The sequence below is a fragment of the Pelodiscus sinensis genome, chromosome 31, assembly GCF_052426305.1.
Source record: "Pelodiscus sinensis isolate ZL-2025 chromosome 31, ASM5242630v1, whole genome shotgun sequence".
In the NCBI taxonomy this organism is placed as follows: Eukaryota; Metazoa; Chordata; order Testudines; family Trionychidae; genus Pelodiscus; species Pelodiscus sinensis.
In genome coordinates, this window is record NC_143082.1 from 13,390,772 (window position 1) to 13,403,907 (window position 13,136).

At 66.1% G+C, this 13,136-nt stretch overlaps 1 protein-coding gene across 4 annotated transcripts in view; it reads left to right on the forward strand.

Moving 5' to 3' along the window:
• Window positions 1-5,077, forward strand: part of LRP1 (LDL receptor related protein 1) — a 171,684-nt gene extending 166,607 nt beyond the window's left edge. For all 4 annotated transcript variants that reach the window (XM_089774574.1, XM_089774576.1, XM_089774577.1 and 1 more), the window contains 7 exons: window positions 1,249-1,410; window positions 1,907-2,081; window positions 2,406-2,510; window positions 2,972-3,036; window positions 3,251-3,341; window positions 4,061-4,208; window positions 4,325-5,077. In XM_089774574.1, the coding sequence (XP_089630700.1) occupies window positions 1,249-1,410; window positions 1,907-2,081; window positions 2,406-2,510; window positions 2,972-3,036; window positions 3,251-3,341; window positions 4,061-4,208; window positions 4,325-4,465 (887 nt within the window). In that variant the 3' untranslated portion in view covers window positions 4,466-5,077. The remainder of the gene's footprint in view (window positions 1-1,248; window positions 1,411-1,906; window positions 2,082-2,405; window positions 2,511-2,971; window positions 3,037-3,250; window positions 3,342-4,060; window positions 4,209-4,324) is intronic.
• The last annotated feature ends 8,059 nt before the right edge of the window (window positions 5,078-13,136 follow it).

Here is a 13,136-nt window from a genome sequence, read left to right on the forward strand (position 1 = left end):
GTGTGGGTGCATGGGGGGTTCAGAGCTGGGCCGGTCCATGTGAGTGGGGTGTGGGTGCATGGGGGGTTCAGGGCTGGGCCGGTCCATGTGAGTGGGGTGTGGGTGCATGGGGGGTTCAGAGCTGGGCCGGTCCATGTGAGTGGGGTGTGGGTGCATGGGGGGTTCAGGGCTGGGCCGGTCCATGTGAGTGGGGTGTGGGTGCATGGGGGGTTCAGAGCTGGGCCGGTCCATGGGAGTGGGGTGTGGGTGCATGGGGGGTTCAGAGCTGGGCCGCTCCATGTGAGTGGGGTGTGGGTGCATGGGGGGTTCAGAGCTGGGCCGCTCCATGTGAGTGGGGTGTGGGTGCATGGGGGGTTCAGAGCTGGGCCGCTCCATGTGAGTGGGGTGTGGGTGCATGGGGGGTTCAGAGCTGGGCCGCTCCATGTGAGTGGGGTGTGGGTGCATGGGGGGTTCAGAGCTGGGCCGCTCCATGTGAGTGGGGTGTGGGTGCATGGGGGGTTCAGAGCTGGGCCGCTCCATGTGAGTGGGGTGTGGGTGCATGGGGGGTTCAGAGCTGGGCCGCTCCATGTGAGTGGGGTGTGGGTGCATGGGGGGTTCAGAGCTGGGCCGGTCCATGTGATGGGGGGATCGGGGCTGGGCCGGTCCATGTGGCTGGGGACTGCGGGTGCAGGAGGGTTCGGGGCCTGTGCATGTGACTGGGGGTTGTGGATTTGGGGCTGGGCAGGTCCATGTGACTAGGAGCTGCAGGAGATGGGGGATCAGAGCTGGGCCGGTCCATGTGACTAGGGGCTGCGGGGGGGGGGGGGATCGGGGCTGGGCCGGTCCATGTGATGGGGGGATCGGGGCTGGGCTGGTCCATGTGACTAGGGGCTGCAGGGGGGGGGGTTCAGGGCTGGGCCGGTCCATGTGACTAGGGGCTGCGAGGTGGGGGGGGTTCAGGGCTGGGCCAGTCCATGTGATGGGGGGATCGGGGCTGGGCTGGTCCATGTGACTAGGGGCTGCGGGGGGTGGGGGATCAGGGCTGGGCCGGTCCATGTGACTAGGGGCTGCGAGGGGTGGGGGATCAGGGCTGGGCCGGTCCATGTGACTAGGGGCTGCGAGGGGTGGGGGATCAGGGCTGGGCTGGTCCGTGTGACTAGGGGCTGCGGGGGGTGGGGGATCACGGCTGGGCCGGTCCATGTGACTAGGGGCTGCGGGGGGTGGGGGATCAGGGCTGGGCTGGTCCATGTGACGCCTGCACCCTGCCAGGGATGCCAACGTGCCGCTGCCCCACCGGCTTCACGGGCCCGCAGTGCCAGCAGAGGGTGTGCGCCCAGTACTGCCTGAACAATGGCAGCTGCACCGTCAACCTGGGCAACCAGCCCAACTGCCGCTGCCCGGCCGGCTTCCTCGGCGACCGCTGCCAGTACCGTGAGTGGGGCTGGGCCAGGGCTGCTCTCCCCAGAGCTGGGGGGCAGTGGGGTCCAGTGGGCAGAGCACGGGGCGGTTGGATCCAGGACGCCTGGGTTCTCTCCCAGGGTTGGGGGGCAGTGGGGCCCAGTGGGTAGAGCAGGGGAGGTTTGGAGCCTGGACTCCTGGGTTCTCTCCCAGAGCTGGGGGGCAGTGGGGCCCAGTGGTCAGAGCAGGGTGAGCTTCGGAGGCAGGACTCCTGGGTTCTTTCCCCAGAGCTGGAGGGCAGTGGGGCCCAGTGGTCAGAGCAGGGTGAGCTTCGGAGGCAGGACTCCTGGGTTCTTTCCCCAGAGCTGGAGGGCAGTGGGGCCCAGTGGTCAGAGCAGGGTGAGGTTCGGAGGCAGGACTCCTGGGATCTTTCCCCACAGCTGGAGGGCAGTGGGGCCCAGTGGTCAGAGCGGGGATGCTGGCACGGGCCCTGCTGCTCCCTCCACTCCGCCCTCCCCTCTCCCCGCAGGCCAGTGCTTCGACTACTGCGAGAACGGGGGCGTGTGCCAGGCGGCGGCCGGCGGTGCCAAGCAGTGCCGCTGCCTACCGCAGTACGAGGGCCCCCGCTGCCAGGTCAGAAAGTGCGCCCGCTGCCAGGAGGGCCAGTGCCACCTCAACAAGCAGAGCGGCGAGGTCACCTGCACGTAGGTGTCTGTGGGCCCCGGGCACTGCCGCCTGCGGGGGAGGTGTCAGCCGTGCCGGGGGCAGCTGCCCGACACTGAGCCTGCTCCAGGAGGCCTTGGGATGGGGCAGCACTAGGACACCACGGTCCTCCTGGGGGTGCTGGCTCTGGGCCCTGGTACCCGGCGTGCTGGCTGCAGCTGTGCTGGGGGCAGGAGGAAGGATCGGGGGCATGTGATGACCCTCCCCCATCTCTGCCTTGTACTGGGGGACGTGGCAGTGTGAGGGGGGAAAGAGGGAGGAGTGGGGAGGCATGCCCTGACCCCTCCCCCATCTCTGCCCTGCAGCTGCCTAGATGGCAAGGTGGCCCCGAGCTGCCTGACCTGCGCTGGCTACTGCATGCACGGCGGTACCTGCACCCTTAACAGCAAGACACAGATGCCAGAGTGCCAGTAAGCAGCACGCGGCCCCGGGATGGGTAGGGGGGAGACACGTGCCCACGGCAAAGGCAGCTGCACAGAAGGCCCCGCAGAGCCCCCCGCAGCCTCGCGCCCCTCTGAGCCCTACACCCCCCTCAGCCCCATGCCCTCCTCAGCCTTGCAGCCACCCCCCTCAGCCCTGCACCCCTCTGAGCCCCACATCCCTCTGACACTTGCAGCCCCATGCCCCTTCAGCCCTGTGCCCCCGTGTCCCCCTCAGCTCTGCTCCCTTCAGCCCTGCACCCCCTCATCCCCACGCCCGTCAGCCCCATGCCCCCTGCTGCCCCCTCAGCCCCACACTCCTCTGAGCCCTGCACCCCCCTCAGTCCCGTGCCCCCCTCAGTCCTGTGCCCCCCTCAGCCTCGTGCCCCCCTCGGCCCTGCACCCCTCTGAGCCCCGCGGCCCCTCGCCCACTCGCTGCCTCCCGCCCCCAGGTGCACGACGGACCTGACGGGGCTGCGGTGCGAGGACTTTGTTGTCAGCGAGCAGCAGAGCAGCCGTATGTATATGGGGGGGTCCCTGCCCCTGGGACTCCCCAGAAGGGAGTGGGGAGGGCGGGAGGCAGAGAGCGGGTTAGGGGAGAGCAGCCTTGTCCCACTGCCCCCCACCCAGAAACTCCCAAGTTCTTTTTGGCGGGGGAGGGGCTGAGCCCTCTGGCACCTCGGCTAGTCCCGGGGGGCCCCTGACGTGCTGCCTGTCCCTGCCCCCCCCAGGAACTGCCTCCATCCTCATCCCCATCCTGCTGCTCCTGCTTCTCCTGCTGCTGGGCCTGGCCGTCCTGTGGTACAAGCGCCGGGTTAAAGGGTGAGTCGCAGGGCAGACCTGGCACTGGGGGGGGGGGGCGAGGCGATGGGCCTGACACTGGGCGGGGGAGGGGTTACGGGGGGGGGGATGGGCCTGACACTGGGCGGGGGAGGGGTTACCGGGGGGGCGGGTATGGGCCTGACACTGGGCGGGGGAGGGGTTACCTGGGGGGGGCGGGTATGGGCCTGACACTGGGCGGGGGAGGGGTTACCAGGGGGGATGGGCCTGACACTGGGCGGGGGAGGGGTTACCGGGGGGGTAGGTATGGGCCTGACACTGGGCGGGGGAGGGGTTCCCGGGGGGGGGGGGGGGTAGGTATGGGCCTGACACTGGGCGGGGGAGGGGTTCCCGGGGGGGGGTATGGGCCTGACACTGGGCGGGGGAGGGGTTCCCGGGGGGGGGGGTATGGGTATGGGCCTGACACTGGGCGGGGGAGGGGTTCCCGGGGGGGGCGGGTATGGGTCTGACACTGGGCGGGGGAGGGGTTCCCGGGGGGGGGCGGGTATGGGTCTGACACTGGGCGGGGGAGGGGTTACCGGGCCAGGGGGTGGTTGTGGGGGACGGGCCTGGCACTGGGCAGGGGCAGAGATCTAGTCTTAGGGTCACTTGGCTGTGGGGCCCTGCCCCTGCAGTATGGGCCTCCCGAAGCCCTTTGCCCCACATAATGCATCCTGCCCCTCCTCCCCCCGCTCACGCCTGCCTGCCCCTGTGCTCCGCAGGGCCAAGGGCTTCCAGCACCAGCGGATGACGTCGAACGGTGCCATGAACGTGGAGATCGGGAACCCCACCTACAAGATGTACGAGGCGGAGCCGGAGGACGACGTGGGGGAGCTGCTAGACGCCGACTTCGCCCTGGACCCGGACAAGGTGAGGGCGGGGCACGGAGCCTGCGGCAGGGGGCGAGGCTGGGGAGTGGGGCAGAGGCTGCGGGGACCCTCTGTCGCCTCCGTTTCCCTTCCTCACCCCTGGCTCTCTCCCCCCAGCCCACCAATTTCACCAACCCCGTCTACGCCACCCTCTACATGGGAGCCCACAACAGCCGGAACTCGCTGGCCAGCACGGACGAGAAGCGGGAGCTGCTGGCGCGGGGCGCGGACGACGACCTGGCTGACCCTCTGGCATAGGGGCAGGCACAGGGGGTTGGGCGACCCCCTGGCACGGGGGGCAGGGCCGGGGGGAGAGGGCTGCAGCGCCGTCGCTTTGGGAAAGAAGCCAATAGAGACAAGCCGGGGGCCGGGGCGACCGACACTGTATAAATGTACAAATGAAGGATTATTACTTTTATATGTGAGCAGTATTACTGGCCGCTTCCTCCTCCGGCGCCCCCGCGGGACGAGCCGGCATCGCCGAGCGGGCACAGCGAGGGCTGCAGCAGGGGGCGCCGGAGCAGAGAGCGAGGGGCCAAAGGGGAGGAGCCAAGCCCAGCTGGGCTCCATGGGGCTGGGAGCCGGGTCCCAGGCTGGGGGGAGCATGTGTGGCAGTGTTCACCTGCGGTCGTCCTCCCGCCCCGCTCCCATCCCACCAATCAGCTTCCCTCCCGCCCCTTCTCCCATCTGCCAATCAGCTTCCCTCCCGCCCCTTCTCCCATCTGCCAATCAGCTTCCCTCCCGCCCCTTCTCCCATCTGCCAATCAGCTTCCCTCTTACCAATCAGCTTCCCTCCCGCCCCTTCTCCCATGCCGCTCCTTCTGCCAATCTACCAATCAGGTTCCCTCCCGCCAATCATCTTCCCTCCCCCCTTCTTCCATCCTGCCAATCAGCTTCTCTCCCGCCCCTTTTCCCATCTGCCAATCAGTTTCCTTCCCACCCTTCCCACCCTGGCTCCCATCCCACCAATCAGCTTCCCTCCCGCCCCTTCTCCCATCTGCCAATCAGCTTCCCTCTTACCAATCAGCTTCCCTCCCGCCCCTTCTCCCATGCCGCTCCTTCTGCCAATCTACCAATCAGGTTCCCTCCCGCCAATCATCTTCCCTCCCCCCTTCTTCCATCCTGCCAATCAGCTTCTCTCCCGCCCCTTTTCCCATCTGCCAATCAGTTTCCTTCCCACCCTGGCTCCCATCCTGCCAATCAGCTTCCCTCCTGCCCCTTCTCCCATCCCACCAATCAGCTTCCCTCCCGCCCCTTCTCCCATCCTGCCAATCAGCTTCCCTCCCCACTTCTCCCATCCCGCCAATCAGCTTCCCTCCAGCCCCTTCTCCCATCCTGCCAATCAGCTTCCCTCCCCACTTCTCCCATCCCGCCAATCAGCTTCCCTCCAGCCCCTTCTCCCATCCCGCCAATCAGCTTCCCTCTAGCCCCTTCTCCCATCCCGCCAATCAGCTTCCCCAGAGCATTCTCCAGGTCCCCCCCCCACACACACACTGAGTCCCAGGGGTGACTCCAGAGTGGGGGGGCTGCGTCCCTGGCCGGCAGCTGGAGCTGGGGCGTCCCGGGTCTCCCTGCCAGGGCCCGGCCCCTTGGTGCCTATTGCCATGCTTCGTGCATGCCCCTGCGGCCGAGGGGGCCGGGCCCCGCGCTAGCCTAGGGCCGCCCGCCTTCCCCACGGGCAGCTTCGCCTCCGCTCCGGGCTGCCACCGGCCTTTTTTTAAACCGTCAGTGACCTAGCTTTTCTAGTGGGGACGGGCGAGCCGCCTGTGGGCGGGCCCTCCGGCCCGGGGGCGCCTTTTCATAACTTTTGCTGGATTACTTTACAACTAAACACAGAGATTGTTATAAATAAAATTTTTAAAAACTGAGGGGCCCGGCTCTTGCTGCTTCGGGGGGTGGGCAGCCGGGAGCCGCCGGCGTGGCCGGATTGCGGCCCAGCGGGCCCGGCTGGGACTGGGCCACGGGGTGCCGGGGGCTGTAGACACAGGGAGCGCCCCCGTGCCCTCAGGCTGGAGCCCGGCCGTGCCAGACTAGGGTGAGGGACACCCTCTGCCCCTCAATTCAGTCTAGGTGCAGCTGGGCTCTGAGACACCAGCCTGCCCTCGTGATACTACTGCAAGGAGGCAGCTGTATCCCCCCCCATCCAGCTCCTCTCAGAGGGCATCAGCACTGCACCCCCATCCCAGGGCCAAGCTCCTGAGCCAGAAGAAATTAGTGCCAAGGAGAGAGGGGCTGGGTTATGTGTCAACCCTCTTGGCCCATTCTGGTCACCTTAACTCTGCCCTCTGTGCCAGCCGCCTGCTCTCTGAATGGGCACGCCCACCATCCCCACCAGTGCACCAGGTCTGCCGTGCGCATGTCTGTCCCTCTCCCAGGCTGGTGCCTTCCCACCCACTGGCTCTTCCCACCCCTGCTCCTGGCTAGTAGTCGGTGTGTGCCCCTCGTGCCTCGCACGGGGCCCTGGTGAAACAGGGCAGAGCGTGGCACAGCCTGAGTCTTTGATCTGAAGCCGCGTTCTCCCCATGCTGGTGGGTACGTTCCTGCCACACTGGGAAGGGCTGCCCGGCCAGCGTGGCATTTCCAAACGAAGGGGCTGTTTCCCTAGCTCCCCTCCACCAGGCATTAGTGTCACTGTTATTAGTACCACGTGGGGATCCCCACTGTTGCAGGGGACGGGGGGAGTCTAGCTGCTTTTTGCAGCAATTCCTGAGCTTGTGGAAGATGAGAGAAGAAGGGGGACTCCTGCAGCCCCGGAGGGTCACGCTGACTCGGGGGAGCCCCTCAGCTTCCCTGTCTCCTGGGGGTGAACCTGAGAGCTGTCAGCCCCCCATGCCTCCCCAGCAGCCCCCCACAGCCAGTCTCTGGTGATTGAGTGCCCGGGGGAGTCTCCGGAGCGACCCAGCCAGCGCTGTGACAGCAATGGGGACCACGCAGGGCATCCTGGGTTAGCAGAGATGTTACCGCCTGGTCCTTCCGGAGCAGTGGAGAACCCGGAGCTAGTCTGCATCCAGCAGCCCTCCTCTAACTGCTCAGACCTGCTGCCTTCCTGCCCGGGGTGGCCTCTGTCTGAGCCCACCCAGGCGACTGTCACACAGACCTCATTCCCCCTCCCCCCGTTATCTATGCAGCGCACAGGGGAAACTGAGGCACGGGCCGCTATCATACAAAAGAGCTCAAAAAAATTCCCACTTAAAAAAGACCCCAGAGCTCCAGCTCCCACCTTGGAGTCGCAGGATGTTGCGGTGCAGCCCGCAGGGGCAGGAGGTTGTCCTGGGTGCGGGCGGGGGGGGGGGAGCTTGTTGGAACTACTCTGTAAAAAGCTAAGCAGGAGTCTGGGGGAGGCTCCGCCTTCCTGGGTCTGACCTGAGAGCCGTCAGCTCTGGGCGCTCCCTGCAGCCAGTACCCCCGAGCGGGGCTCCTGGGGGGGCCGGCAGGCCCTGCACCCTAAGTCCAAAACGATGGGGACTAATTTAGCTATAACTACTCGAGAGAGAGAGAGAGAGAGAGAGCTCTTTTGTGGAGAGTTCTCTGGGAGGAGACTAAGGGGATAGGCTAGAGGTCTATAAAATCATGACTGGTGTGGAAAAAGTGACTACGGAAACGTTATTTGTTGCTGTAACACAAGAACTAGGGGGTCACCGAATGAAATGAATAGGGAGAAGATTTAAAGCAAACCAAAAGACTTCTTTTTCACACAGTGCACAGTCGACCTGTGGAACTCCTTGCCGGAGGATGTTTTGCAGACCAGGATTTTCACAGGGTTCAAGGAAGAACTAGATCATGGGATCCCAAACTGGGAGGGCATGAAGAAATTCCGGGGGGGTGCAAGGCCCCCCCCCATCAAGTTTTGCTGCCCCGCTCAGTTCCTTTTTTTCTTTTTTTTGTTCAACAAGTTTTGCTGCTACTTTGGGGGGGGCGTGAGGCCTAAAAGTTTGGGAACCACTGAACTTATGTTCTTATGTAACTAGGTACATTCATGGAGGTTAGGTCCGTCAATGGCTGTGAGCCAGGCTGGGCAGGCATGGTGTCCCTAGCCTCTATCAGAGGCCGGGAAGGGGTGATGGGAGTGGGGTTGCTTGAAGATTCCCTGTTCGGTTCACTCCCTCTGCGGCATCTGGCTCTGGCCACTGTGGGCAGACAGGACCCTCGGCTGAATGGACCTTGTGTCTGACCCCGTCTGGCTGTTCTTGTGTTACATCCGCACCAGCCGGGCCTCAGCCAGCCTGCACACAGAAGGGCTACTGGCCAACGGACTCAGCGAGCCCGGAAACCAGAAGTCTTCAATCAAGTCCCCCAGCAAGACACTGTCTCACTTCCAGCCGCCTGCCCCCCGGTGCCCCGTTGCTTCTCCGGCCTTTAGCTCGCTTCCCTGGCCAAGACTCAGCTGGTTTTCTGAAGGGCCGTCCTGGGCAGCCCTTGCAAAACACACCGCGGCTCCCTCCGCCGAGGCATTGGTGCCACCCCCAGGGAAACTGAGGCACGCACCGTATTCCTGCAAAGTCGTGAGGCTCACATCCGAACTACGAAGAGAAAATCGCACCCACCAAGGCGGCTAGCCCAGGCGAGCACAACCCCCCGGCCAGGCCGGCTCTGCAGTGACGGGGGGCTGGGCTCGCCAGGTCCTTGCAGCCCCACACGGTTCCCCCGCCCCGTACTCTCCCCGCATTGTGGGGGGTGCTGAAGTGCACCGGCTCATCCCCTCTCCCTTTGTGCTGGGCCCTGCGGACCCCGGCTCCCTCCCCGGAGACACCCCTGTGCCCCGCCCTGCCCATGACCTTGCTGGGGGTCTGGAGGGGGAGCCTGGCTGCGCAGGAGGGGGAGCCCCTCCATCGGCCACCAGATGGCGCCAGCGCTCTCAGAAATGCCACACAGCTGGGCCTGGGAAGGGGGGGCGTTGCTGGGTTTAGCCCCCCCCAGAAGTGCACGCAAACACACCCAACCCCGCTGGGGGGGGCTGCTGGCACCAGGCAGCTCCCCCACCCCCCAGCAGCAGGGCCGGGGGGGCAGAGCAGGGGCCGTTTGGGCAGGGCAGCCAGCAAGCCAGGCACAGAACCCAGACGTCCTGGTGGCCCCACTCTACCCACTAGACCTCACTCCCCTCCCGGAGCTGGGAGAGACCCCGGGAATCCTGGCTCCCAACCCCCGCCACCTCGCTCCTTGCCAGACGCCCCTCAGCTCTGAGCCGTCTACAGAGACGCCGGTGTCCCCGCGCCGGGCCCACCCCCCACCCCAGCCCGTCAATACCCAGCGCCCACTTTGCTGTTGTCTTTGAAAAGAAACAAATAGGCACATGAAAGGCTCCGTAACGGCCGGCGCGACGCGCCCGCCTCAGATCTATTTCCAGCCCCGCGCTTTGTTCACTTATCGGACCGAGATCTCCTCCGCTGAGGGGTTTTTTCTTTTCTTCCCTTTCCAGATTTTTTTTTTTTACGCGTCACTCGTTTCTCGGACCCTTCTTCGCCGGCGCCGCCAGTAGCCCAGCCCCTCGGGCGCGTGGCTCACCCAGGCTGAGCCGCGGAGCAGGACGGCCGGCCCCGTGCCCCTTGGCAACGCCCTGCAAGCAGGCCGCAGCGAGGCCTAGTCGGTACGGCATCCGCAAGGGGCGCCAGGATGCCTGGGCTCGGTGCCTGGCTTTCTGAAGGGCGCGGCCGCTCGTGGGGAGAGCCAGGGGTCTGTTCCTGACCTTCGCAGCGCCGGGGTGTGCCTCAGTTTCCCCTCCCACTCCCTGCCCATTCAGGCTGCGCGCTCTTTGGGGCAGGGCTTGTTTCTCACTGGGGGTCCAGGCAGCAGCTTTGGGAACGTCCCCATCTTCCGATCCCTCCCCACGGCTCCTCCCCCATGTGCCCAGCACCTTGGCATCTGAGCGCGTGCTGGGACCGGCCCTGGGGTGGGGGAGCTGGGACTAGGGGAGCGCCCGGGAGCGCAGGGGGCACGGAGGGTAACTGATGGGAAAGGGACCCAGGTGTCCTGGTGATGACCAAGGCTCGGGGGGGCGGGGGGGCAACCTGGATCCAGATGCCTGATGCTGCCCAGCTGGTGTCCCCTCCGCTCCTGCCCAGGGCTGGGGAGTAGGGGTCCTCACCCCCCAGATCTGATAACTGGGGAGTTTCCTCTTAGCCCCCCCCCCACTGTCCCTATTGCCTAGATGGGCCAAGCTGACCTAATTCCCCCCCAAGTCCCTATGCAATGTGCAACCCCCCCAGCCATGTGCAGCCCCCTCCCCATGCCCCCCGTTTCAAGCCATTTCCCCAGCCCATTCCCAGCCCCTTCATGTCACCCCCCCCTTCTGATCCCCCAGGACAGCTGGGACCAGGACCCCCCACCCACCCGCTCCGGCAACCACGGCAGCAGGGGGGTGGGGTCTGCAGCAGCTGCAGGAGAGATGCAGTGATGGGGGGGCATCAGGCTCGGCTCTCAGTGGCACCCTTGAGGTGCCCCCCCCCCATCTGGTGCTGTGCCGGAGACCCAGCGGCCTTCACGCACCCCTGGCCCAGCCCCCGGCAGGTGGGTGGGGGAGGGATCAGCTGGTGTGAAGGGGCACAGGCGTGACCCCCTCATGGGAAGTAATGTGCTGCTAGCCAGGTGCATGATGGGAGTGGTCTCCTCCCTGCGCAGCGGCCAAGATGGGCCCCGGGTTAGGGGTGGGGGGTACCAAGGGGCCCTCCCCCCATGCCCTGCCTCCTTGGCGTTGCGAGCCATTGGCACTGCCCTGCCCCCCCCTCCACATTGCACACCTACCCCCCACCCCCTGTGCTGCACCTTCATGCTCCCACCCAGCCAGTCCCTGTGGGGTTCAGCCATAGGTGGCACCTGGAGGGGCTGGTTCTCCAGGGGTTTTGCTCCCCTGCCCCGCCAACCCCCCTGCGTGCCCCACCAGCCCCCCCCCCCCACCACACACACACACACATCTCCCAGGCAGGACCCTGGGGCAGGCGTTTCAGGGAGCAGCCGGCCCAGCCGTGGCCTTTGCTCCTGTCTGCAAACAGAACAGGACAGGGCGAGGGGGGCTGGAACCCAGGAGTCCTGCCCCCCCCCCCCAGCCAGCTCTCCTCACCCAGGCTTGCCTCCTGCAGTGGGGCTGGCTGTGCAGTGTTGGGGGTGCAGAGCTGAGTACAACGGTACCCCAAGATCCACCCACCGGCTGCCCTGGGACCTGCCCCACTCACGCAATGCCCCCCCCCACACACACACCCTGCAGGACTAGACACTGGTACAGCCTGGGGAGGGAGTGGGACTGGCAGGGGGGGCTGGGAGCCGGGACTCCTGGGTTCTCTCCCCAGCTCTGGGAAGGGTGGGGAGGCTAATGGTTAAGGCCATGGAGGTTGGACTCAGGACTCCTGCCTTCTACTTCCCCCTAACTCAGTGTGTGACCAGCACGCCACCCCTTTGTGCCTCAGTTTCCCCTCTGGAAAAGCAGGAGAACTCTTCGGCGGGTGGGGGGGAGGTGTGCAATGTGAGGGGGGGCAGGGCAGTGCCTGCACACGGGGGTGGAGTCCTGAACCCAAGGCCGGGTGCTGCTGCGTGTCCACATGGCTGTGCAGGGCCTGACAGGGCTGGGGGGGGGAAGCACTGACGCTGGAGCAGGGAGGGGGCTGACACCAGCTGCCTTCAGCCCGTCACTCGCCAGCCTCCCCGGGTGCCCGGCTTGGGGGTGGCATGTCCCACGGCCCAGTGCCGGGGCTGCTTTGCTCTGGGGCAGAGTCTGGCCTGGCGGCCCCCCTCCCCTCCCAAACACAGCTAAGGGCCAGCACCCGCCCCACCACGTCACAGGGCAGCTGGTTCCTGGCTGGGTTGGGGTCACCCCGACACCCTCCTCCTCCTTCTGTGCCCCTCCTGTCCCCTCCTTTTCCTACCCTTCCCTCTCCTTGCCGGAGCCTCCTTCCCGTCCTCTGCGTGTCCCTTCCCCCGCTGGCGCCCTGCGCGCCCCCCAGCCCCTGGGCAGACGGACAAGCCCAGCCCCACGTGTATTCTCCCCTGGGCAATGGAGGCCGGAGCGGGGTTGCGCCGAGGGGGGCTGGGGCATGCACACGCAGCGGGGAGGGGGGCTGGGGCATGCACGCGCAGCGGGGGGGTGCCCCTTCCTCCCCACTTGCCCCTGGTGCGTAGAGCCAGGGTGACTGACCCCCCCCCCTCTGCTTTCTGGCTCTTTTAACCCTTTTGTGCCCACATCCTGGGGGGGGGCATTTGCCCCCACCCTGGTTTCCCAGGCTGGGTTGGTTCCTGTCTGACCCGAGTTACTGCTTCCCGCCGCCCCCCCCCCTCCCACCGCCCGGTCCCTTGCCCCGGGGGAGGGGCGCTAAGGGGGTGGCCTTGGCTACTGCTCCTTTGTTATGTGCAGTGGGGCCTTAGACTCAGCTACCCAGCACTGGGGGGGGGGGGGGGAGAAGCCTGGAGGGGGGGATATGGAGAGGGGTGGCTGCCCAATTTCTAGGTCACACTCCTCACCCAATTCCTGACCCCCCCCCCGAAACTCTTCTCAACTCCCCCCCCTTCAGCTCTCAGGGAGGGGCACAGAAAATCCTGCCTCTTGGAAGATTCTCCCCACAACTCAGGGGGGGCACGGAGGTATTTGGGGGGTTACCTTACCCCTCCCCCATGTCAGTGGCACTGGGGTATTTTGGGGACTCGGTTTCCCCTTGACCCTGCCTGGAAGGTCTGGGATATTTTTTGGGGTCACTTTCTCCTGGCCCCTCCCCCATCCCGGGAAGCTAAGTGTTTTGGGGGGTCACTTTCTCCTGGCCCCTCCCCCATCCCGGGAAGCTAGGTATTTTGGGGGGTCACTTTCTCCTGGCCCCTCCCAGCCGCATCTCCAAGCGCGAGAGAGCCCGGCGGAGGGGGGGGGGCAGGCAGGCTGGGATTGGTGGGCTGGGGAATTAAGGGGCTGGCCCCACGTCTCCCCCCCCCCCGCACGCCCTCCCCCCCCGGCGGG